At 40.1% G+C, this 26162-nt stretch overlaps 1 protein-coding gene across 1 annotated transcript in view; it reads right to left on the bottom strand.

Annotated features, from left to right (window-relative positions):
• LOC143902110 (uncharacterized) overlaps window positions 1-25334 on the bottom strand; it is a gene marked incomplete at its 5' end in the record, with an annotated part of 285928 nt that extends 260594 nt beyond the window's left edge. The window contains one exon of the mRNA XM_077414817.1: window positions 25225-25334. Within this exon, the coding sequence (XP_077270943.1) occupies window positions 25225-25334 (110 nt within the window). The remainder of the gene's footprint in view (window positions 1-25224) is intronic.
• Between the last annotated feature and the right edge of the window lie 828 nt (window positions 25335-26162).

Genomic DNA, 26162 nt, shown 5'->3' with positions numbered 1-26162 from the left:
GTGACAAGTCCTAACATAGTATATTGGATTCTTTTCTCCGTCTCGCGGAAAGGAAATGAAAAGTCAGAAAAGCGTAGAACCACGACGGTGTGGTTCGTGAAGCGAGCAAAAACACGCGCTTCATCTATCGGAGCGCACGTTGCGTGCTGTTTTTAGAAAATAAACCATTAAAAAATGGAGAATGTGTATATATATTCAATAAATTATCAAAAACGTAATAAGCATAATAAATAAATGTATGCATATATCTTTCTATAGAAGATACAACACAAAATGTAAAATAAAATATAAAAAATAAACAAGTTTTTTATTTGCATTTCACTGATAAAGAAAAAATTAATTCCTAAATCGATAAGAACCATCTTTTCGAATCAGATCGCAGGTTCGCGTGTACGGTATACGCGACGCTCAACAGCCCCTCCGCGAAGCTTAAATTTCCCATCGTCCGCGAAATTATTCAGACTGTAGAAGCATCGTACCGTCGTAAGGTTTTTCCTTAGAGCAGCGCAGTACCTGTAATGACGAGCGTAACGCACGTGCAAAACAATAAAAAAAAAAAGACACGGGGAATATAGTGACTATATGGAGGGTTGAATGGGGTTCGACCGACTGGCTTGGGGTTGCCATCGGTCGTCATTACCACGTGAAATATTAAGCACCGGCCACGGTAATTACCGCAATGGGAGCGACGCGGCTCCGATTAGATCTAAGGCAGCCGGCTAATGCTGTTAATTGCGATGGATTGCGTAATTGTCGGCGTGAAGCAGGGTATCCGCCTCGGGTGCTGCGCGCACGCTTTAATACACGCGTGTCAGAGCGCGTAACGTGTGTGACTATAGAAAAGAGAAAAAAAGAGACAGGGTCCGGCTCGAGATAAGGAATAATAAGGCGGGCACGCTCTCGTATACTTTCCTTCTTAATACGCAAATTGCGATTCTGCGCCGCGTTCGCTGTGTGCAACGCGAGTGCATCTTACATAAGCCGCGCGATAAATTAACGTCGATTCTGAAGCGTGGCTGAAAAAATAGTTTTGTGCTCGCAGGCGTAATTGCGCGCATTGCGCGCGATTATCCAAATAAAGCTGTGAAAACATGCAAATAATGATCTGTAATATACTCTCTAATGCGGCAAGCTTTTCGGTTTTTTAGCCTTTTACAAATGTTTGCGCTAAAGCCGAACGTGTATGTACCTTACGTAAAGTGCTGCGATCAATTAACGTCAATCTTGTATGCCTTAAAAATCCGTGCACAATTGGGCGCGACAAAACTCGTTCGAGTAAGAACGGTGAAGATAAACAAATGTCTATCATATATCTTTTCCAATTTAATAAATTTCTTACAAGTCCATTTCGCACTCGCGTCGAGTCTTACATAAGATTCACGCAAAAAGTTAACATCAATATTATATAGATCAAAAGTAAATACAATTTAGTCGCAAATGTATGCAAGAAAAGTATGTAATATATTTTAATTTAACTGAGCTTACGTAAGATTAGCAATAATAGATCAATATCGATGCATTATTATGTGATCAACAAATAAATAAATGTATGTACGTCATCTGCATAATCTGAGACTATTAAGTCATGAATGCAGAGAAGTTAAATTTTCCAAAATTCGTTAAATTTTTTTAAATCAAACTGGTTTTCAATCTTCTTTGAGTCTCTTTCAATCAATAAATGAAGAGTATAGGATAGAGAAAACGATGTGCATGATGTAAGAAAATTCGAAAGCTATAATAAGAGACACTTTATTATACGCCCCGGATGTCATAAACCATATATTATTAATTTGCAAACGATGTAATTGTACACTGCTGACAAATCATGCAGTTAAACGAATCAATGCTCTATGTAGATTATTATATATAATTTTGTGAACGACGACGATATCAGCTGATTTATTTGATAAACGCGGGAGAAATCGTGAATATAGGATGATTAACCCCCTTTCACATCTTTTTGCTCTCACATGAAGAACTACAGACCAAGAAAGAAGCGTATCAACAATCAGTAAGCGATTAGAAGTTTATACTTTAAAAGTTTTGCCAAAGTACGAATTTTTTTAAGCCTTGATTTATCGACAATTTCCTCGTACAAAATTTTACACACAAAGAAAAATATCGCGGACAACTTACTATTCAATTCATTCATTATAAATATTTATATTATTATATAAAATAAATTAAAGATTATTAAATAAATAACATGATAACACAGTGATAAAGATATAGTTTGAAACATTTAAAACTGGATGACCATTAGCTCGAATTTTAGTATATTAACTTCAGTTTTCGTTAACGAAGAACGTTCAAAAAATTTACGTAATGTCGTGAAGAATTAGTAGGATTTCGTTGCAATTTAGAATGCCACTTAAATCTCGTTCTTTCGCGCACGACTAGAATAAAACACGCTCAAGTATGCTAAAGGGATACACCGTACGATGGCTACCAAAGGCCGTGCCACGCAAGGAAATAAATGATCCCATTACAGTCATAAATCAATCGTCGCAAAAAGAGCCGAAGCTGCCGACACGGGCTGAATGACATGCAGGTACAAAAGAATCCACACAGAAAACGAAGGTGTTATCGCGAACTCATACATGTGTCGGTCCTCTTTACTATATACACTTTTAAAGAAAAATCCCGCCATGCTCTTTTAAAGAAAAATTTGTTTTGAATCGATAAAAAGTCTACAGATAAAAAGTCTTGACAGTCTTGACACAAACGATTAACCGATAGCTCTGCACGTTTTTTCAGCGGACAAGATATCCTTGAAAAAAACGCGCGCGCCCGCGTTATTTATTGAGATGTGTCGGAGCTGTACGATCGAATATTGAAAAATCTATATATGCTAAACACTATGAATTAAAAATTCAAAACGTCGTTTCTCGGAAATATAAATTTTTCCTATATATCACACGGTTTTATAATCGCATCTGTATATACGACGTCAGGTTGCGCCTGAAATAAATACCACGAAATAAATACGAGAGAAGCGGAGAAATATAAATCAGACGCGCCGATGGATGCGGGACTGTCGAAAGACCGCGTTCTCCTCCCGCGATACGAAATCCCATCAGGCGGCCGCTTCTGTATGTAATCGCGGTTTCGCCTTCTTATTCGCGCGGTGTGTTTAGGAGCTGTTGAAGCGGTTGAAGCTGCAATCCTTCGGGGACGTTCGTTCGCAGGCGGGGAAAAAGCGTGCCAAGCAATTTGTGACGAGGTGCTGGGCGGCGCGATGCAAGCTCGACATGTACGCGCGCGTTGTTATGTACACGGACGTATATATCTTTATATACCTGTACGTAAATACGCGATGAGATAGCGGCGGCGGTGACGACGGCAAAGGCGCGACTCGCGCGCGATTGCTCTCATTAGCCGCAATGTGTCGTAGGTAATTCGATAAAAGCGAGGGATTCCGATGTCGCGTAAACGCAGGATATATGGCCGCGGACCGTTTAAGGATACGCGTCACTCCTGCGCACTCGTCGCCCCGCGAAATTTGCTTGAAATACCCACGCGACGTTTCTTACAGCGGAGATACCTCTCGATAATCGCCCGCTGCTGGGTCTGCAGAAAATACGTGAATTAAATATCTAGAAGAATTAACGTATCGCGCGTTTTCTTTTCGATATTTTATTTAGCCGCAAGGATGACAAAAACATATAGTAGTGCATCGGTCATTTGCTGCAACAATGACATAACTCAGAAAACAAAATTTACCAAAAAATAAGTTTGAATGTTTTGAATCATTAAAATTTTTAATAGATATTATACTTTTAAATGCGATTTTAGTGCAATAACTGATTGTACAGAAACAAAAATATCTAGCTATATATTAGCTCTTCATTCGGGTGTATTTGGAATTTCCATCCTTTTTTGGCAAACAGTTCAAAAAAAACAATTTTTGAGTTATGTCATTATTGTAGCAAATGAGCGATATGTATTATTTAATTATACGACTAAAAAGAAGTTCGAGACAGATTTTTTATGAATCATGTATGAAGATTGTATATCATATCGTGTGACAACGTATGTAGATTACCTACTAGTTCCCTGCGTCATTTCTCAATTTTGTTTGTTTATTTCCTCTTTTTAAGTTGCATTTGTCTTTGTGACCTTCCCATTTTTCTTCAGCTTTGAAAAATCCAGTTTGCATAATCTACTCCGAAATATACATAATAGTTATTTCAATATCCTTCACATGTAATCTTTCGGAAATATGCAATGAGCTGTATAATAAATGTATATCGTTACCCTACATCAGCGAAAGCTGTTACTAACATAGAATATTTATTCGCACACATCTTATTACAGGCATAAAATATTTATATACGTGTTTCTCAACAAGAAATGCTCGTTGCAAACACGATATTTTCGAGGGCCACGAGGACCACGTGGATCGCAAGCCATAAAAACGTGTGACACCCTGCCACGATATGTAAAATCGGAGCGAACGGAGTATTAATAATCGCCAACGTAGATATTCGGCTCGTTTCGGAAACGAAAGCGGATCGTTCGGCGATGGCCGAATGCGAGAAGCGCGATAAAACCTGCGTTACACGTAGGCGTGCCATATACCTTCTGCGGTACTCAGAGCGTTGAAGACGGCCGAGACGGTTAAATTACGACGACAAGTTCGGCTCTCTTGCTTGTAAGCAAAGCACAGGTTGTCGCTTGTTCTACCTTCCTTACGTCCTTGATGGGAGGAGTTACATGAGCTTTCGCGCATTTAAAATTGTCGCCGCCTCGTCGAGAGCGTAATATACCCCCATCAATAATCATCGACTAGTTGACTATATAGTCGAAGGAGTATACTGATTTATTTCAGAGAAACTGTCAACCGCTAGGAGATAAAAGATCTCAAGAGAATGCCAAAGCAGCAGGAAAATGTTATCATTGATAACAAGAAGATTTCATATAGCAATAAATTATCATCAAGCTTATTCTATAAATCCTACAATAATTATGTCCTTTTTTTTCCAAATTTTTATCTATTGTATAAAAATATTACAAAAATAGAAAAGAGAAATCAGAGTGCTATGAGTGCAATCAACACAAATTTGTTTACTACAGTTATTATCAATACATAATTTTTATTACAAAATTGGCTACTATAAGATTTGGATATTGCACACGTCACAAACTATTCTTAATTTTTCAGCATATTCGCAATATACTACAATTATTTCTTATAAGTTCAATTTAGACATGTATTTTCGTGATTTTTTAAGATAATAATAATAATTAATTATTGGTGAGCCGAAAGATTGCTATCTCAAGCTAATGTATCTCCCGCTTGTTCATGAATATTCTCCCATTCTTTCCCCAGAATTCAGTATAAGCACACGAAGTGCGTCTCTCGTCGACGATGTTCGACCGACTCCACCCCGACCTGTACCCCGCTTTATCTTCGGATCGTCGCAGCGTTAATGAAGCGGATCGTTGCTCGGTGTACACCTAACCGACGAGCCGAGTCGTGGAACGCGCCGTGCGCGACGCTCACTTGCTCGACATTCCATACAAATGTTCCAGCCGATCAGATTACTCGCTCTGGCTGATGCGCCAGCCCGTCTTCTCTCCCCACCTGCAATGCGCTTCATCGCTCTTTTTTCTTTCTCCGCAACGACGACCGCCGCGGCAATTTCGTCCCGCGCGATGTTCCGCGGATCCATAAGCCGGTTAAAGAGACGCGTGCATCACCGTCGCGTATCCAACATCTTTTACATCGTCTCTAATTCAACTCGCTCTCGAAATTACCGCCAGAAAAAGATGAAATGTTCTCGTCTCGTTAAATTAGATACGAGCCGCGAGAGTTGTTGGTATAGAATAAAATACAAGATTCATTGTACATTGTATATTATAGCGACGAGTGCTGATGTGATTCTTAAGATTTACTAAATTGTTCTTCTTAATTAAAAGATAATAAGAAATGAGCTTTCGCTATCCTGCTTCTAAAGTTAGTCCTGATCTTCCAATTATTCTTAAGTTTAATTGTACTTTTCTTCAAATGTTTATTGCACTATACTCGCAAAAATGTGTGTATTTCGATGTAGAATGATATAAATATATATGAGTGTCCGCGGGTTCACTAACAATAAGTCTAAATGATTGTGCAAATCAGTCATCCAGGAAAAACGGAATCTTTAATGAGATTTTAAATACCACATCAATGTTAGATGGTGGCTCAGGTGGCTGTGCCATTGTGTTTCAGTGTTACGAGATTATGACATTTAGTTGCTACACTGCCTCGTATTGAAACAGGAATTATTACAAGATGTATTCTAGAAGATAAGCTAAATAATACGCGAAACTGATTTTATCAGCTTTTGATGTCGCAATTATTTATTAATATGTATTTTTTTTTACGTATAATATTAAAATATACGAGTATTCTTAAATCAATTCGGAGTAGATCCTTTTCAAATAAAATACGTCCATAATTTACTATAAAGAGAATACGAATGTATATTCCGGGGGTCTCCATTTCAAAAACAACTTATCTTATATAAGTTTTCATGTATGCACCGCAACGTACACGTTCGCAGTATAACCAGAATTAACTCTCGAATAATCTCCATTTGTCTGTTTTCAAATTGCAAATTATTAATCGCGATTTGACGTACAAGTCGTATGCGCTCATTATTTTTTTTTTTATCGAACATAAACCGTAAGATAAACGCGCCGAATCTGCGCGTGTATTTGCATATAAGACGCGTATCACGCGAACGAATCGATCGTGGATGCTGCGTGCTTCTCGGTAGCCGGTCTCTCTCGCGAGGTAGACTTTTAAATTACTCCTGCGCCTTAAAGCGACACACGCGCCTTAAAAGCTCTCGTACGGAGACACTCGTTTCATTCGCGATACTTATCGGCACGTAAGTACACGATGTTACGGCCAGTTCGGCTTTAAAGAATGTCGATATACACGAGCGATACTTTCTTACGTTTTTATTACAGAATGTAAAAATGTCGACGTATTTACCGAATGTTACAAGGTGTATCTTTACTTGTACATGCAAGGTAACCGGAAAATTTACGCCGGCGAGATAAGCATAAACGCGCAGTTACTGCAATCAAGATAATTGAGAAATTCGCAAATGTGTTTCCGTCAATTCCTGTTTGTTCGAAGAAACATGAAAAGGATATTTTACTTTTTTCAAATATTCATAAAAGATTTTTTCTTAAAAAATGCATATATAATAGTCGGGTTTTTTTTTCCAAAAATTTATAGCATTTTAGAGATTATGATATCGTAATATAATTTAATGATAACATTACAATTTATAAATTCATAATAAGTGCAAAAATATTTTCCATAATATATAAATATTTCTCGACTATATACGATAAAATGCTCAGTTGATCTTAACGTGTTTGTAATATTTCGGATTTGCATTTCTTCTCCACCGAACTTCCCAATTATTCTTGATATAAGTAATATAGAGGCGCAGAAATCGCGAACGCGGATTCGAGATTATATCGATTTTCTGCGCGAGGAGGTCCGATAATTTCGCCGGCTATCTCGAAGGCAGAGGAGGCGAGGGCGGCCGCGGCGGGGCGCGAGCTGTGAGAACCTTAAGTAATTTATAGGATGTAGTAACGGTATTTTTACAACATTGGACATTGCGGCATGGGAACGGTAGACCGGCAAAAAAACTGGGGCTGCGCGATCGAGGTCGCGGCTTACCCGCGTACGCCCACCGAGCGCTAGACAGCCATTGTCTCGCGCATCTTAAAAAAAAAAAAAAAAAACGCGTTCTCGTTTAAGGCAGGATCTCCTCTTCCCACCGTAAATCACGACGATGATCTTAAATGATGCCGCGCCGCACGCTCGCCTAGTTAACTTTATATTTTTCATCCACCTACCGTGCGCGCCACGCTGCGTAATTATTAAAACGCATCCAGGAAGCGTGCACTTCACGCATACGGGCGATTATGTTGTTTCGGCTCATTCAACTATGCCTTTATGTACCACCTGCCTTAATGACTTTATCTACTTTTCGCGCTAATAATCATGCTGTGAAAAACTATTTCGAATAAATCATTACATATATATAGGCATGTATAATAAACCTTTCCTAATATATATATTATCAAAATCTTTTGTAAAGATATTTATAAGATATTTATAATTATAAATATTAAGTTTCAGTAAATCTAATTTCTATAAATTTGATTATAGGAATTAATAAAAATACAAAACCATACATTTTAATTGTCCCAATTCTTTCATCAGCCTCTACTGTTCAAAAATTAAGATAATTGTGATCGCCGTTGTGTTATTTCATAAACAATATGTGAAAACAAATTGAATGCCTGATGTTATTATATGTCGGCTACTCTCGATATATTTCGAATCTCATGGTTATTATGAAAACTCTTACTCTGGCAACCTACGGGGAATACCGCGTGTCGCGATAATTACCGTGCGGTAAAAACGCGACGTTACCCGCGGACTTTAATAAACCGATAATTATAGTCCACAGAAATCGTTTGTAAATCGACTAATGTTTGCAAAAACATTCACAGGACGCGAATTGAGAATGCTGCGAGACGAATAAGTTGAAAGTGGGAATTCGAGATTCAGACAAATAACGAGCGAAAGTATACAAGAATTAGACTTCAACTTCCTCAATTCTCTCTCTATGGGCAGGAGATACGGCAATGCATTGCTCTAAAAATACCGAATACGACTTATATTACACTTCTTATGTTTATTTTTTTACACTGCATAAAGAGAAATGAGGAAATGCAGATGATAGAACATAGATATTATTTGACAATATAGTCGGATTATAGGCAAAAGACACGGCGGCAGGTGGACGTAAAGGTAGACGCCGGTTTTCATGAGATGATACAAGGTCTAATCAGGCAGGAGGAGCGGCATCGCCTTGCCTGGATTGCTTTATTACTTCGTCATCGTCCTTCTCCCGCTTCGAACTTCTCGAGAAGTGACCAAGCACCATTTTGCTACAGTCGCAAAGATCTATGCTGTAAATCAACTAATGCCATTAAAAATTTCGCAATAATTAGCTAACGGTAATCAAGAATCGGAATACGGAGATGATAATACCAGCAACGTATGCGTGATTGAAATTGGAAATTGAATCGGATTTTAAATTAGAAATATCCTACATCGATTCGAGGCTCGCTGCATACTAATTTTCTCGATTGCCTGAAAGCACTAGGGATTATATTCAATTTTGATACTTTCATCAACTGCATTTAACTTCATGCCTTTCACTTATCATTAGCAATAAATAAATTATTTGATACAAACTGTTAACGTATTTAGCTTTACTACGAAATAGCATTTACCAAAATATTATTTCAATTTCAATGTAACAATTGTCGTAATCCTATTTTAACACCCTAATTATTATACAATAATGTTCAATCGAATGTTACAAGTAAATCCCCAAAATGCAGCAATATGGAATTAGCTGATGGTTCACCGCTTCGTACATCACGCTTTTTTTTACTCAAATCGGGAAGGTGCGATAAATGAGCAAACCGCTCTCGAATCAATGCCGATAAACAATGATAATCGATGGAATGAAATCGTTTGGAGATATGCAACGGAAAAACGACGATAGCGCGAAATGTCTTTTCTCTCGCAAAGCAATATTTAACGCAGCGCAAAAGTGGGCATGAAATCCGCAGAGAATGAGCTTTGAAGGAAAATCGTCGCGTCGAAATAAATCGACACAGCCGATCATATAAGAGCAATCATCGATTGCCAGGGACAACGCTGTTAATACCGTTCGCGATTAATGCGCGCCCGACACACATCGCTCTCGGGTGTCCTCTCCTCGAGTATTCGGCGAGCTATTCTCGAGGTATCCTCGGAGACAGATTTCCGCGCCGCGCGCTATATCACGACGACACGCCGATACACGGCGTATCTCCCTTAATTAAAAATAACGATTGCTCGATTGCCGAGGAGGTGTGGAAACTCGTAGTCGTCGACGACGAGACAGTGTTCGTCGGAACAGGATTGGCGCGCGGACATAATCACAATTTCCCTCTCCATCTCGCATTTTTTCTTTCTCGGCACCACATCCGTGCTGGTGCATCCCGGCTGCAATTGGCACAACCGCGACTGCCGCAACTCGCGGCTCCGAGGATGTTCAAGGACACGCCTGCCTGTCGCCTTCGTATATACCTTAGCGCGTGTATGTCCGTTCTCTACCGGTTGCGCGATTCTCAGAGAATGTGGAACGTCGTGTATACGAAATAGCGAGACACTCCGCAGCGGCGCGTAAACCATCGGAGAAACGCGCGATAAAGTATAGGGATTAAGTTAAATTAACGCCGCCCGTGTCGTTAATACCGTGTACCCTAACTCGATTCTGGGTAATAAGAATCCGATAATCAGATTCTCTAAATAACGATTCGTATACAATTCCTTTGAATGAGAGATGTTTAATATAAATCGTTAGAATTTAATCGCTTTTTCATATCTTTTAGAGACTCATGCGCTTCTCTATACAAGATATCACATCTTCACAAGGTTGCAATAATTCTAATTAAATTAAAGTTTAATTGAACATTTCATCAGACATTTCATCGTTTGCACTACTTATAATTAGAGTAGATATTACTTTTTGATCCTCATATAGTAATCCTGTTTATTAAATCTCTCATTGGAAAGAATCGAGCAAATCCAAATTTATTGGAGAACTCTTTGAAAGAAAAGATGAAAACACTTTATGGGTCTTCACTGGAAGAGTATCTTCTATGAAAAAAATCAACGCGCTTTGGAAAATAATTAGAGAACAATCGCAAAGAAAGTACGATAGGAAAATGGAAAGATTGAAGAGAAAGAAAGATAGTCGGATGAAAGTACCGTATTAGTTGTCAATCGTTGGTGCAAAAAAACTCACATATATCGTATTGCTCATATTAGTGATTATCTCCGTCTATTGCCTCGGCTAATATTAATATTGAATTTGCTTATTATGCACTACATATAATCGTAAATAGATTAACAAATTAATATACGGTTTTTAATTTCACGGTGCAAGCTACGTGATAATCTCACGCTTCATCCGCCACGTACAACGAGAATGCTCGCGAGGATCGTCGAGGATCCTATTACCGGTGGGTTTATTAAAAATGCATAATCGCGGTTCGACACATTATGACTTGAATAAAACTGTAAACTTAGCATTTAATAAGTTAAAAATATTCCCATATTATGTTGGATAAAATTGAAATTTATAACTGTCTTATGTCTTATATCAAGATCTCTAAAAAAAAATTTTTTTTTCGGAATTTTTGTTCAATATCGCACTATATTCATGTATACTATTAAAAAATAACAAATAAAATTATTACTACATAAAAATCATTAGGTATCGAATATTCTCTCGGTAATGCTGAGAGAAATTCCTCACTTAATTAAACGATAAGATAGCTAAAGAATCTTAATCAATCGGCATATTCGTTGCCACACATTATAATTAGTTATGATTTCCTCTATTCTAGGCGAATAAACACTTATAACAGTATTAGATTTGTAATAACCAACGCTAAGCAATATAGACCCCTTTATGATCAAAAAGAAATTTTAGAAGAGGATTTCATATCATATAAAAAACATATGCGCTCAAAATAACTCGATGAGATAATCACTTACTTTTCTTTATAACAAAAAAAAACAAAATAAGAAAACCCTCTAATAAATCTTAAAAAATAAATTCCAATAGTAACAATTCGTCCTCTGAAAATTATAATTTCGCGTTTCTCGTTTCTGATTTCTTTGGATGCTGAGAAAAAGGCAACGCCATCGGGAGACGCTTACGCTCATATGGACCTAACTCCAACACTTTGTTTGCTCTCGCTGTAAGATAACTACGCCCCACATTCTAACGTTGTCAATCACGATTCTACAGTCGGCCTCTCTTATACGAAGGAGGCACGCGACCTTCAACGTACGACGTTGATCAAAGTACTGCGAGGCAGACGTTTCCGCGTAGCAAGCGCGGCGGCGGCTCGTATTATACTTCATACATTCCGGCACTGATACGTGTCTATTCGGGTTAATCCACTAGCAACTCAATTATTGTTATTTATCTCGATGAGAAAGGCTATACCTAATGACCGACCTTATTCTCGGGCGCGCGGCGACCGCGGCAGTTCGTACATTTGCATGCAATTTACTTAAATCGGCGACGGGGATCGGGCGCGTTTCGCCGACATAAACCACGACCGGGTCGTTTCTCCAACTTCTTTAAGGTGTAGCCCCGGCGTGTACCGATTGCGGTCCACTCCGTCCGGTGACGGGATCGCTCGCGGTACTCTCGTTTTCGAATAATTATGCACAAGGGCCTGTTTACGATGTTATGGCCCGCGCACGATTTTACGTGACGTGCCGACTTACGTGACACACCGATGTCAACTTAAAGGTACCTATTCGAGCGCAACGGTACTTTAATTTAAAAACATTAATCTAAAACGGAGCGTTCTAAACAATTAATCTTGGAATTGATTGTCCCAATTTTAAAATTGATTCTCTCAACTTCTTAAAATAGCGGGTAAGATTGCTGTTACAGTGAACCTTGCCTTTCTTCAATTACACTACAAAATGTGCGCTCTGTGATGAAATATGTGACTGTAGCTAACGCAAACTGCGTTGAGCAAATCCAACGATTGCATAACGGTGGAGCAGTAATTGCATCTGATTGATGTATACCAATAGATCTCTAAACGATCAGATTCAATTGCTGCGATTTCGAATCTATATGATACCGTCTCAAGATCGAGTATTACGGACACGAAAAGTTTCATGCTAGCCACTATTCCTTGAAACTTATTATACACTTTAATTATTTCACTAGTTCTAGATATTCTTAATATTCTTTTGTATATTTGATCATTATATTTCCGTTTATCAATATGATTTTATGAAAGAATCGTTTTGATACGTACACACGGTTTCAGATAGATATATACATTCAGTTTCGACAAAGCGGAGCTATCGATAACAAGAACAATTTCGAAATAGTGCGAGACACATTATTGCTGCGTACTGGAATTAATAATCAAGCCTAGATTTAATAGGTACTAGATTTACTTGAAACCGATACTACAAACTCAGACGGGTCAACTAATTTAGCGACTCGATAGTTTCTATCGTCGCGTGAAAGTGGCACAAGTCGTCACTTCTATCTAACATATATACCCTATACGAGTCACCGAACACGTTTATCGATTTTACCAAAAGAATACTACGCGCGCATCCACATGTCTATCAATTATTCTTTTCCCTCTCCATGACTATATCTATTAATTCTTAAATCGCTGCATTGAATTGCAACTCGCTATCCGATATTTTGTACTTAATCATTTTATATTTGGACCTAAATAATTATTGAGCCAAACGACGAGTAGTACAAATCAGATATTTTGCGCGCCATAAATAATTTTGTATTTGTTTCAATAATCAAATATGAAAGAATATATAAAGAATTTTCTATTTGTATTTCTACACTGTTTTATCTAATCTAATATAATTTTTTTGAACAAAATATAATTATATAAAATATAATTTAGAAATTTATACACGCGCGGGCAAAATTAAATCATTTAACACAGAATTAAATCGCAAAACTTTCGTGCTCGCAATTTTGAATAATTCCGCGCGTACGTTATCGCGCATAGCGAAAGAGAACGCGATTTAAACGCCAAGTCGAACGAAGACATGACCGTTGCAATGAATGCATGAATACTGCACGGTGTCACGTAATCGTATGCGGAAAGGAAACGCTATTTGGAAACGGTCGATCGGGACGGAGATTGATTTTCGCGCAGCTGTGTCACAGGGAAATTAACCAAACCGCCGCAAACCGGTTCGATACTGCGCTTGGACCGCGCCTATGCTTACCCGACCGACGATTGCTTATGCATTTATTCGGATCTGAATAGCGCGTCTCGCGCACAACCTCGGTGGCGTTGAAAACAACAATTTGCCGATAATTCAACGGTCACGGATAGACGTCACGATTATGACGTCGAAGAATGCGTGCGATTCTTTCTAAAAATAAATCATGCATGAAAATCAATAATTTTTACAGATCTCTTTAATGATTATTAAAGTCTAATAAAACTTCAAGTTAATTACCATGTAGGAATTGCCCGTAGTGACAAGGTAGCCAAGGCTTGGCCGGAGCTAGGGCGTTCAACCATTGGCCAAGAATCTGTCAGCCAATACTGGTCCATCATTGGCAATTTACTGGTTGTTGAATAGTCAGGCGTTACAACAAAGGCCAACGCTTGGCCAACGTAGAACAGCCAACTGTCGGTCAGAGTTCTGTCAGCCAGTACTCGACCAACAGTGGCAAATAACTGACTGCCTACCTATACAAGATAGGCAGGCGTTGTGATGAAGGCCAACGCTTGGCCAACGTAGGGCAGCCAACTGTCGGCCAGAGTTCTGTCAGCCAGTACTCGACCAACAGTGGTAAATAACTGACTGCCTACTTATAGAATAGCCAGGCGTTGTGACAAAGCCCTACGGTTGGCCAATGGTTGGCACCCGTACATCGGCCAATATTCTGTCAGACAGTACTGAACCATCACTAGCAAATGACTATGCAAATGTCCGAATCATCCAATAGATGGCATTTGATAGGATCCGTTTCTCTTATTTAAAATACGACCAACGATGTTATAAGAACGATGTATAAATGACGGAACTGCACAACTTATATCAGTTGTATCGTGGAGTCCACTTTTACAATAAAATGTGACACACTTTTGGATTGATGTTAACGTTAATATAAAACCTTATTTTTGAAAACTGATAATAATTAAATAAACAAAAACTCGTTTCTTAATTAATTATCAACCAGACTGAAATCTGACAACCAGTACTGGCGCAGTACTGAGCCAATAGTAAATCCTATACTGGGGCAGTACAAGTAGACAACGGCTGGGCCAGTACTGTCTGCCAGTATTGGACCGGAGTTATCATCCATGGTTGCACCAGTATTGTTTCGGTACGGTTACCAGTACTGTGCCAGTCTACCAACTCTGGAAAACAGTAATGGCTTAGTACTGGGCCGGTTATAAAATCCTATATGGTCTCAATTGTTTCAAAAAATAATAAATTTTACAAGTATTTTTCTTATAATTATAGTGCTTGTTATCAAAACTAACACTAGAATTACATGAAAAGCCTTTCTTAAATGACTTACTCATCGACTTCTCAAAATATCACCGCACTTTTGCACGAAAGAAAGACATTGTTCCCGCGACTTAATACCGCAGTCGCGTCACTCTCTTGCGCGCAAGCCACTGATAGGTTACAGCTGATTGCAGTAATCTAAGCGTCAATGTTTCGTCGAAAAAATTCTCAAAACCCTAGCGCCGCGCGTGAGGCATTACTAACTAACGGTACGCGTAAGTACGGGCTTTAATATGCGAGAGAAATTATAATCATTCCGAAGCTCTCTCGGCGAGATCGATTTCGACCGACCGACGGACGTGGTGCCTCGCGTGTGGTCGCGAAAATTATTTTTTCGCAACGTCATGCTTCCCGTCAATTTTTATCGTAGCGCGGTACCCAATCAACGTGTGTGTTACATCGAATGTCTTCCCCCGTAAATAACGTGTGTTGCGTATATGCGATGCCATGCGCGCAATTCTACGTGATGATCAATATACGCATCAGGCGTTAGACATTCTAAGCCCTTAAATTTCACGCTTATTAAAATTAATGTGTTTACGCAGCGCGCCAGGTTGATTTCTGCGCGCGCTGTAATTGATATAAGTACGTTTATCATTTTTCTCATAAATAACGCAACGAGTACACTGTTTAACAAACGACGGGCAAATCGAAAGAAATTAGTTACGAGGATATATGTATTAATATATATCGTATGCTATATATATGACATTCGATTTAAAATTCAAATTCATCAAAGATGTAGTAATCATAGTCCGACTCTTACAATTATATAGTTGGATGAAAGTCTAATTGTGTCCTTGTCCCATTGTTAATTTCTGATTCAAAATGCTTTAGTAATGTCTACTAAATCGGATCGAAATTAACGGGCAATGCGGGTAATCTCGATATAAAAGAATCACTTCAATGTATATTTCAATAGAAAATGAGTTAAAGAGAACATTTATAAGCAAAGCTGCTTATTTAATTAGAAGTTCAAAAATTCCAAAAATTATTTATAAAAATTAAGATATTTATGTACAGCCAACTTTTTTACAGCTTATAATTACACGACTCGGATTTGCATTCATATTTCTCGCATATTTATTCACATCACATTTAGACGAAATAAATAAGATAAAGCTGAACTCGACGAATCTTAAACGCATAATTATCATTAAGCACGTTATCTGTAAAAATGACAGAACAATTGCATAAATTCGACGTATCGCACTTTAAAGACGTGTTCCAGCGTGTTCGATGTGTACGAGGAACATAATGCGAGCACGATTAACGCGAGCGATCGCTCGGCAGATACTAAATAAAGCAGCTACGGAGCCGCGGTGCAGTGGACGTATACGAGGATCTACGGCGAGTAATACCGTAGCGAACAGGCCCTTTCCGCTCGGCGAGTCCCACGATAATAAAGAACCCTGGATTCTGCCACCGCGGAGAATATACGACACCTGTCCGATAAGCGTACGTGGCGACGCACGTGGCCGGCCGTTTGCAATGCGGGTATTGCGAGCGTTACCAAAAGAAAATTAACACTCATATGTAGATAACTACGAAAAAAATGCGCGTCAAGTTTCCTTCATGTCTACCTTATTATCAAAGAGGAGTACAACCTTGATAGAAGCCGAGAACACACAAAAACGATTATCTTAACTTTAAGTTTAAAATTATGCACACAAACACATTTCTAACTCCATAAAAGTGAGATATATAAGATCTCTAAAATGCATTAATCCTAGATTATATAATAATAGATAAATAGTAACTAGAGATAAATAAATTAAATTATTAAATCCATTGTTAGATAAATTAAATTATTTGGCTTAGGTTACATATGCGTTGCACGAGCCATATAGTGACACACTCCGTTGGTTGGATACGACGCAATTTGGTCTTGTTATCTCAAGCTATCGCTAATTGCACGTGAAAGGCGAGAGAACGTCCCGAATCCGAGATCATAAGAGAGACGACTGTGTTAGCCGGCTCTCGTGATATAATGCGGATGGACATCGCGCTATTGAGTACCGGGGACAAGGATACAGAGTTCCTACGCGGTTGTGGATTAGAATACTATCCATGCCGACGTACAATCTCTCGAAGTGAGCAACGCGAGCGAGAAACGTAGCGGCACGAGGGGAGTTTAGGACGGAGTTTCCGCGAAACGACTTCGAGAAACGTACGACACGTTGCCTGCAAACCGAGCTCCCGCTGATGGTACCGCTGCCGAGTACAAGTACCAGAAGCGAGTATCGCGAGATATATGAGGAGCCGTAGGCTTCTATAAGCTACGTGCGGAGGTGTCCACCTGAGATACTGAAGTTTAACAAGGTAGGAATTCTCCCTGATGTGCGCTCTCGAGAGAAAAATACACGTAATAATTAACTCTCTCTCCCGCAGCGAAATATTTTCAAATATGTTTCTACGTTCGCGCGCGTCGATTTCCCGAGTTTTGAAAAGTATCGACATTTTAATAATTTTACCTATACTATGTGTATTTGATATTTTATGCGAACCGTCACACAGACATCTCAAGCGCAGGTGTTGAGCTTACGTTCAATTGAATTTTCAATTATCCTGACGCATATATAAAGCTGGACTGGCACATGTAAAGTGCAACGTCACGTTAAATGCAACAAAAAAAAAGAGACATGCAGCGCGATGCGACGACATATCCATAATCGGACAGGTGAAATCGTTCGTCTACGATCGAAGCCCACATATATATACGTGATGCACGAGTGGGAGCGATGTCCTCGATCGATCGCCGATGCATTTTACGACCTTTGTCTGACGCGGCACTGTCCGTATTTCTGTCCGACACGCAACGCACCCGGCCCCCCGACAACGTTTGCCGGTCAAAGAAGGTCACGGAGGGAAATTCCGCGGGCTGGTCAACCACTTCGTGTGAGATCGGGGGAAGGTTTAATAAGCACCGTGTCGTGCCTCTTGTCATACTGTCACGTATTTCTCGTGGGATCCACCGAGAGAGCCGGGTACAAGGAAGTCTCTCTCTTTCGTTGCGCGAGAGGAGATAGAGAAGTTAGCTTCGACCCCGCGTATATACATAATTTCACCAATTTCCCTTCAGCCACTAACAATCCTCGCTCTAGGCGCCTTCATAAACATCGGCCGTACCAAGAATGTGAGATATATTGTGTGAGAAACATCGCCTGGGTACACTTTCGCTCGATACAATGCGAACCGAGCTTCGAATTTATATAAAAACTAACTCTTCATGCATGAGAATGAATTCAATTAAACGATAAAACTACCTGTTTATAGAATTTCTTTTCACATATAAATATTAATACATATAAATATATAGTTTAATATAATTTTCAACAATAATATTACATGAATGTTATAATAACATTAATTTATGCGTTGATAAAGTCTAACAAAATAGAAGAAAATATATATTTTTCTGAAAATAAATACGAGATTTACATGCTCTGTGTGTGTGTGTGTGTGTGTGTGCGTGTGCGTGTGTGCGTGCGTGCGTGCGTGCGTGCGTGCGTGCGTGCGTGCGTGCGTGCGTGCGTGCGTGGGTGCGTGCGTGCGTGCGTGCGTGCGTGCGTGTGTGTGTGTGTGTGTGTGTGTGTGTGTGTGTGTGTGTGTGTGTGTGAAAGAGAGAGAGAGACAGAGAAAGAGTCGGAAATTCGCGATTTAATGGACCAATTTAATAAGGCGGACTTCGGAGCGCCTCGTTGATCGCGCCAGACGAAAGCACCAGATCTCGCCGCGGCAGATCTTCCTCGCCGAGAGAAAAGAAAAGGGCACACCGCCGCGTGTATAATTCCAGTGATTTCCTGCTGGCTAACAACCACGAATACAAAAACCAGTCTGCCCCCTTGGCACAGAGATTTGGTTTTTTGTGCGCTAATCTACAGAATTCAACAATGTAATCGCCGTGATCTCATCAGCATTAAAAAAAAAGACATTAAAACCTTTCGACTTCTTTAATAAAAGCTTGAGAAGCGTTCCGGGAAATATTGTAATTGATGATTACGATTCTTTCGTGACCTCGGCAATAAATTAATTGTATACCTCGGGAATCATTTTCGTTACTTATTCAACCACTTGATAAAACCACGATATATTACGTGGAAGGAGCATATCGAGCGTAAACACGAACGATCGACAGGCTCTCAATCTCTCTCGCGATCGGGCACGGGAGAATTGAATTTTTCACCGGTGCGCCGTTAATTAGTAGTATAGAAATCGCTAGCGGGGCGGACGCGCCGAGCCGGACCGAGCCGACCGATAATCACGGTGGACAATGAGCTGCAGCGATAATCGTAAAAAATATCGCCAGGTGTCGGCCGTGGCCCCGGAGCCCGGAATGATTATGCAGACTGTCCGTCTAGAAGGCTCTCATCTCTCTCTCTCGCGCGAGATGGGGACAGATGGGAGGCAGGGGGGAGAAAGAGGGGGGAATAATTACCGATTCATTCACCGATCATTAAGGGATGTATTATCGGATTGCGCGCTACGTCCGTTCTTGACGAATGTCCGGCGAGCTGGGCGTTACCCCGGCAGTGAATTACGCTGTATCGACTGGCTAACGACCGTGGCTAAACCGCCGCAGCCACGACGGGAATAGAGGCGACGGCTAACTATACAGTTAGGATAGCCGCTCGTCACAATGCGCACATCGACAGGCTCTGGACGAGACGCGCCCGGGAGAAGGCGAGTTCTATAATATGACCATATGCGCGCGCGGATCGACGCTCTCTTTCGACGACTACTTATAAATAATATTTATTGGGAGATAATGCGCCGCGATTAATTAAACGTTGCGCGAGATATTATATCTTATCACAGGGCGTTTAATACGTCTTAACGACCGATTTAACGAGCGAGCTGCTTTGTTGCACGTAGCCACTGAGATTTACAGCGACAGATACAGACAGATTCGCGTATTGCCTATAGTGCACAAGAAGAAATAAGGATCTTTCTTCGTGTACTGTGTTACCTCAAGTAATTAAAGCGGATAAAGTTATATCATTGTCAATTTTATCAATATCGGTATTTTTTAATAGTGGATATTAAGTACAATATTTTTACCAATGAGTTTGATAGTCGAATCGAATAGAGTTATCGAAAGTCAAAGAGTATTACGTTATTCTCTAAATTATTTATGTATTATTTTATAAATTATTTATGACAAAATGTCTCAAACGTGCACCACTTCTCTATAACATAATACATTCAAGACGTTTCCGAGACTCGTAGAGCAACTAAGTAAGATTTCCGCAGAGCCAAGTATATCGACTCGTTCGTCACACTAGCGCGGTATTTTACGAGTGTTATTAGGTTGTCGAGGAAGCCGAGATGCGAGACACGCGATCGCCACGAAAAGGCTGCTCAGATCCAGAACGAGCTCGTTTCTGCGGCTAATTTGAGTAACTAACGGCGTACGGGGAAACAAAAGGCTCGGAAGACGAGAAGAAGTCTTGATGAGCGGGCGTGGCCGTCGGATCGTTTTATAAGGATCAACCCCGCCCTCTCCTGCCCTGCCGAGAGCGGAAAGAGAGGGTCATGAAAGCCGAGCAAATCGGCTGGCCGGCGGTCGGGCCCGCGAAGTCTGGGGAGCCCGGAGTCGATACGTCCGTTCCTAACGAAATCACGGCAAAAAGGTTAAATGCCGGCGCTCTTGCGGCAAAATTAAATTAATTATAAATCGCGGATCCACCGTGGAATTTTATCGACCAGTTTTTAGGCTTGACTTCCTACCGCAGTTGGTTTCTGGAACGTTAAAGCGTGACTGTCGGCTCCGGAGGCCGGATCGCGCATTAACGCGAAGTATTCAGGTATAGTATGTGCCGGTTGGTTCTATTTGGTCTTTTTGTTTAAGGACTTTGCAGATTTTGAAGAACGTATTTGAACAAACGATGCATAAGTTTAGAAACTACAAGCTTGGCTGTACCTAATAGGAAAGCAAACTCACCATTTTACATAATTTTCTGTCACGTTAATATATAATCATCGATAAATTGTCAAATTCCTAATGATGGTGTTCTCAACATTTTAAAAATGTATGACACGTAAGTCGTAATGCTATAGATAATGTATGAGAGAAGATAAGACTCAATTATTTTATTTTTTATTTTTTTTCGAATATTAAATCGACAATCCGTATAAGTTTCGGCAATCATTAAGTAACAGTCATTAAGCGAACGTACAGTTCTGGTGACATCGCGCTGTCGTACGAAGGACGACGTTTTGTAATAGCCCGCCATGGAAATCGCGGTCCAAGATGAAACTCGCACGGACTTATTATCCCATGAGTACCAAGCTCATTCCTCGGCGGACCGCAGAGAAGACGAAGCGGCAAAGTGGATATCTTTCCTGAATATATTCACATTGTCGGTACATTAGATCTACAGACATTAGGTAGGGGTAGGGTCTCTCGGGTGGACAAGCAGTTAGGCGACTAGCATAACGTACAGTTATGAAACATGTCACTCGTTACTCACTCAGGTAACAATGTCTCCCACGAGCAGAATTGTGCGGCCGACAAAAACACAACGCGGTAATTTATTCATAAAGAAGTTCCAAGAGAAAAAGACAGAGAGAGAGAGAGAGAGAGAGAGAGAGAGAGAGAGAGAGAGAAATTTGCGTAATAATTTCATTTCTTTCAATATCTAGGCATAAGTCTTAAATTAACAAAGTTTCTTAGCGGTCGAGCGGTAGATAATGCTAGAAAAAATACTTAAATAACATACACTATTCTACATTTTCTAAAAATGTATTTTTTTTCTAATTTGTCTAGTTACAATTAACTAACTTTAATTAACCTATAATATTATAAATTTTTAAAGAGAAATAATTTCTTTTGTCTAAAAAAAATGAAAAATCATGTTGTAATTCTGAACAAAATTCGGATAAAACTGTCGAAAGAGCTAACACACATCGCGGTCTTTCTTTTCCTTAACCAACGTTAAGTTTCTTAACCAAAGTTTTTTTCTCAACCAAACCGTGAGAGGTAACGGTAACACGCGCGCGTGCGTTCCCATATATTTTTCCGTCGCGTCAGCGAGTCGCAAAGTTTGACGAGTCAAATATTTGCCTAGCGACGATCGAAAAACGAAACGAGTCGGCCGCGCGCGCGCGACGCGGAAGCGGCCGCGGGAGCAGAGCACGCGCTACACTTATTGTCGGCGCGGTATAACGCGCGGCCTCCTATCCCTCCAGCCTGCCTCGGGTAAACACGCGTTAGCAACACGCTACGTCTTCGGGAAGTCGTGCCGCGGGAGTACTCGGGAACGCAATTAGAGAGTCGGTTGTATGGAGCGACGGCGTGTGCACGGCCGCCGGTGCTAACTGTCGGGGCAGGTGCGCGTCTACCTGCCTGCGCGCCAGCAGCCTTCGCGGTAAAATTTCCGCGATGAGATATGACTCGTAAGTCGTAATATTATGAAAAGCATCGCGTATTGTTAGAAAGATAAATTCGAGCTTGACAATTGGTATGTGAAAGATTAATAGCAGTTGAATTGCGCTTAAGAGACTTATAATCTTCCTTATTTGAAATATTATTCTTCTTGCTATATCTTACACGATCGTACGAATATATTTTACACAGATTATATATATTTGTGGATTATCAACTTAATTGTAAAATAATATATATTTCACTATTAATTCTTTTGTTTTCTTTTTTTTCATGGGATAGAAAACAATGAGTGAGATACGCCAAAAATAATATGCTAAAGTGTCTTTAAATTTCAAGTTTTGTTAAAGTATAAAAGATTGTTGATCTTTCTCTTAAGAATTTCTCGAAAAGATTCTGTTCCGCATGACATTTATCATTTAACAGCGACATGTATCGTAATGAATAAACACGATTTTCGCACAACCCGCAATCGTGTGAACCGCTCGCAAGGTTTGCCGCACGCGTGCACTGGACTCACTGAATCTGCCCGTCGGCATTACAATAAGGCGTTCGCTTACCGCATTAAAGCAAAATGATGGATCGCATCGAGGTGAGATTCGCACTCGCGGAGTCCGGCTACCAAGGAATTTGGCGCACGGCCCGGTAAAAAACCCGAGATTAAAAGAACCTTGTTATCTTGAATCGGACAACTCGAAGAATACGAGGCCTGAAATATTTTACCGCCCAAAATATCGTCTCCGTTAAAGCAATAAAGAAATCCACCCGGTCCTGAAAAATTTTAATCTTGAAATTAATAAAATGGAATACTGCTTCGAATATGTATTATTAGAGAAAAAAAGAAAGTACTGTCATTACATACAATCGTCCTCTACTACTCGTGTAAAATATTAAATTTCGATATCGTGATATTAAAAAAATTAACGATTAGTTTTTCTGATTGTATGTTTTAGACTTTTGATGTATGAATTATAAATAGATGTATAATTGTCTTAAATGTCTGTTTTACATGTGTTTTCTTAACACAATCTATGTATTTAGATTTTGTATTATAAACTATTACTTCTCAGAAGTTCACAACTTTCGCTCCTCCTTCTTGACGTGTTGCAATTCGTTACGCCAGTAACGACTATCGTTGTAACGTAATACAAAACACGTCGCACGCAGAGAGAGAGAGAGAGAGAGAGAGAGAGAGAGAGAGAGAGAGAGAAAGAGAGAGTCACTTGTTTCTATAAATTACATACAGTACAAACCACAACAGAAAAGAGTCAAATTTATTTAAACTCGTGGATGAACACTTTCCACAAAGGTGAATGCAAATAATTCCAGAACTTAGGGCTCCTACACCTCTGTACATTCGGCTAGCATATAATAAATTCGCTCACAAGATCTATTACTAGAGACCCTCGAATTAGAGTCTGGCCATAAAACAGCCCGTTTTAATCGGCCCGCCAGTTTTGTCAAAAGCAAAAGAAACAGAAAGAAATATAGAAAAGAGACAAAGAAAGAGAAAACGATAATGAATGCATATCCTTCTCTCTCGCAGTTTTTTGACAAAATCGCCTTATGGAGACTCTTATTATAGGGTCTCTAGTCTAGACTACCCCGTTTAAAGAATTTAATGTTCAGTATATATATACATATATATATATATATATATATATGTATAGTCTTCAGTTTATAAACATAGCTACAAACGTAAGAATAACGGCTATTTGCACGCTTTTCTTATCAACATCCATTAACGCCTGGTGTGTACCTATACATTATAATATTTTTATATTATTATTTAATTATGTGTTATTCACACATATATAACGTAAACTATATATGTATACGTACATACATAATTTGAATTATTCATTTATACGGATACGCAGCGGAACTGTGCGTAAGTATACCTGGCACTTAATTACTTACTGCCAGAACTGCCAGCTACCGCAGCGTGGCCAAAGTGAGCGATAGTCTCGGCCTACCGAGTTGACTCTTCGCCTTTCTCACTGGATAAAAGCGAAGGAAACGGCACGATTGAACCGCGCGATACCTTCAGGTACCCACCCAGAGAAGGGTGAAAGGGACGATGAAGAAGCGAGACGAAGAAAAAGAAGGACGCAGTTTTTATTAATACTCGCGAGCCATCCTCTGATTCCCATCTCTCTCTCTCTCTCTCTCTCTCTCTCTCTCTCTCTCTCTCTCTCTCTCTCTCTCTCTCTCTCTCTCTCTCTCTCAGAGAGATAAATAATTTAAATGTCTAAAATTACAAATAATGGTTATAAGCAATGCAGTCGTATTACGTGATGAACAACGAAATGTTGTCATTACACGAAAAAGAAATTAAAAGAAAAGAAACTAGCTTGTTCTGTCGGAGCAAACTTTGTCGGAATAGATAAAATATACGTGTAAGAGATATGACTCGGAAATGATGTAAAATTATAAAATTGAGAGCGCTACTGCTCTCGCGCTACTCGAAATGATTCGCGTTATGTTACCGATTTGATCGATGATGAAGGCCTTTCTCTCGCGACGATCCTCGATCTTCGAGCCATCCGCGCGCAGCCAGGGGCACGTATACAAATTACGGCGTTGACAGATTCACAGCCGATTTCTAAAACTGATAAGCGATATACATTTATAAGCCACTTACCGGGCGACGCGTATCGACGCACACGTATACGCACACACGCCGCTCCGCAAATAGCCCTGTATTTATGCTTTCATTGCTCGCGCGACTATAGTCGTCGCGTCGCTCGCAGCCTGCGAGCCGTCACCGTATGAATAACGGCTTTCTACTGATCGGCGGAGATTCGCCCACATCGGTCTTTGAATCAATTATGTACGATTTATATTTATACGCGCCCGTGTGGCACGGCAAGGTGGAGGACGGCGGATGGGGCGAGGGAAGATGATGGAGAGGAGGGGAAGAGGAGAAGAAAGGAAGACGCAAACGAAAACGGAGAAAAGAGACGGAGGGGACGCTTACACGATATACGCGGGCATGGCATACGATCTCGACCGAAATAAATCAAGGCTGCGCCCAGATTTCAAAGCGCAAGATTACAAAAATTAATCGACCCGACGTTCGGCGCGATAAAAAGCGTGACTCTCGCGTTCCCTCTTCTTTCTTTCTCTACCGTGTCCTCCTCCCCTGCATGTATGCAACGCCGGGCAGAATAAACGCGGATATTCGCCGCGTACGTCGGTGAGTTTACCGTGCGCGGTTCGCGTCGGGTTTATATCAATTACACCGATCGTGTCCATAAAATTTCCCGGGGACAAGCTCGGGGGACGTTGTTAATTACAACGTGCGTTCTTAAACCACCAAATAAACCCGGAATGTAGATCGCAATCGCCGCATAACTCGATAACGCCGCACGATTAAACGGCGCTGCCCCGAAATTCGCGCGTGTACGGGCAACACACGATTTCAGGTATCCCGAAAACGCGAGGCACTCGACGAAAGCGCTCATGCAATTAGTGCAACATGTTAATTAATTGAATTCTCGCAAAAACATGGTGTAAATTACTGATAATTCTGCGAAATAATATAACAAGATTATTACATTCATTATACGAAACGTGGCA

Source organism: Temnothorax americanus, unplaced genomic scaffold (assembly GCF_048541705.1).
Source record: "Temnothorax americanus isolate GAGA-0224 unplaced genomic scaffold, ASM4854170v1 Scaffold100, whole genome shotgun sequence".
NCBI classification, from domain to species: domain Eukaryota; kingdom Metazoa; phylum Arthropoda; class Insecta; order Hymenoptera; family Formicidae; genus Temnothorax; species Temnothorax americanus.
The sequence above is the reverse complement of the archived record's forward strand: the minus strand, read 5'-3'. Positions and strand labels throughout refer to the sequence as shown.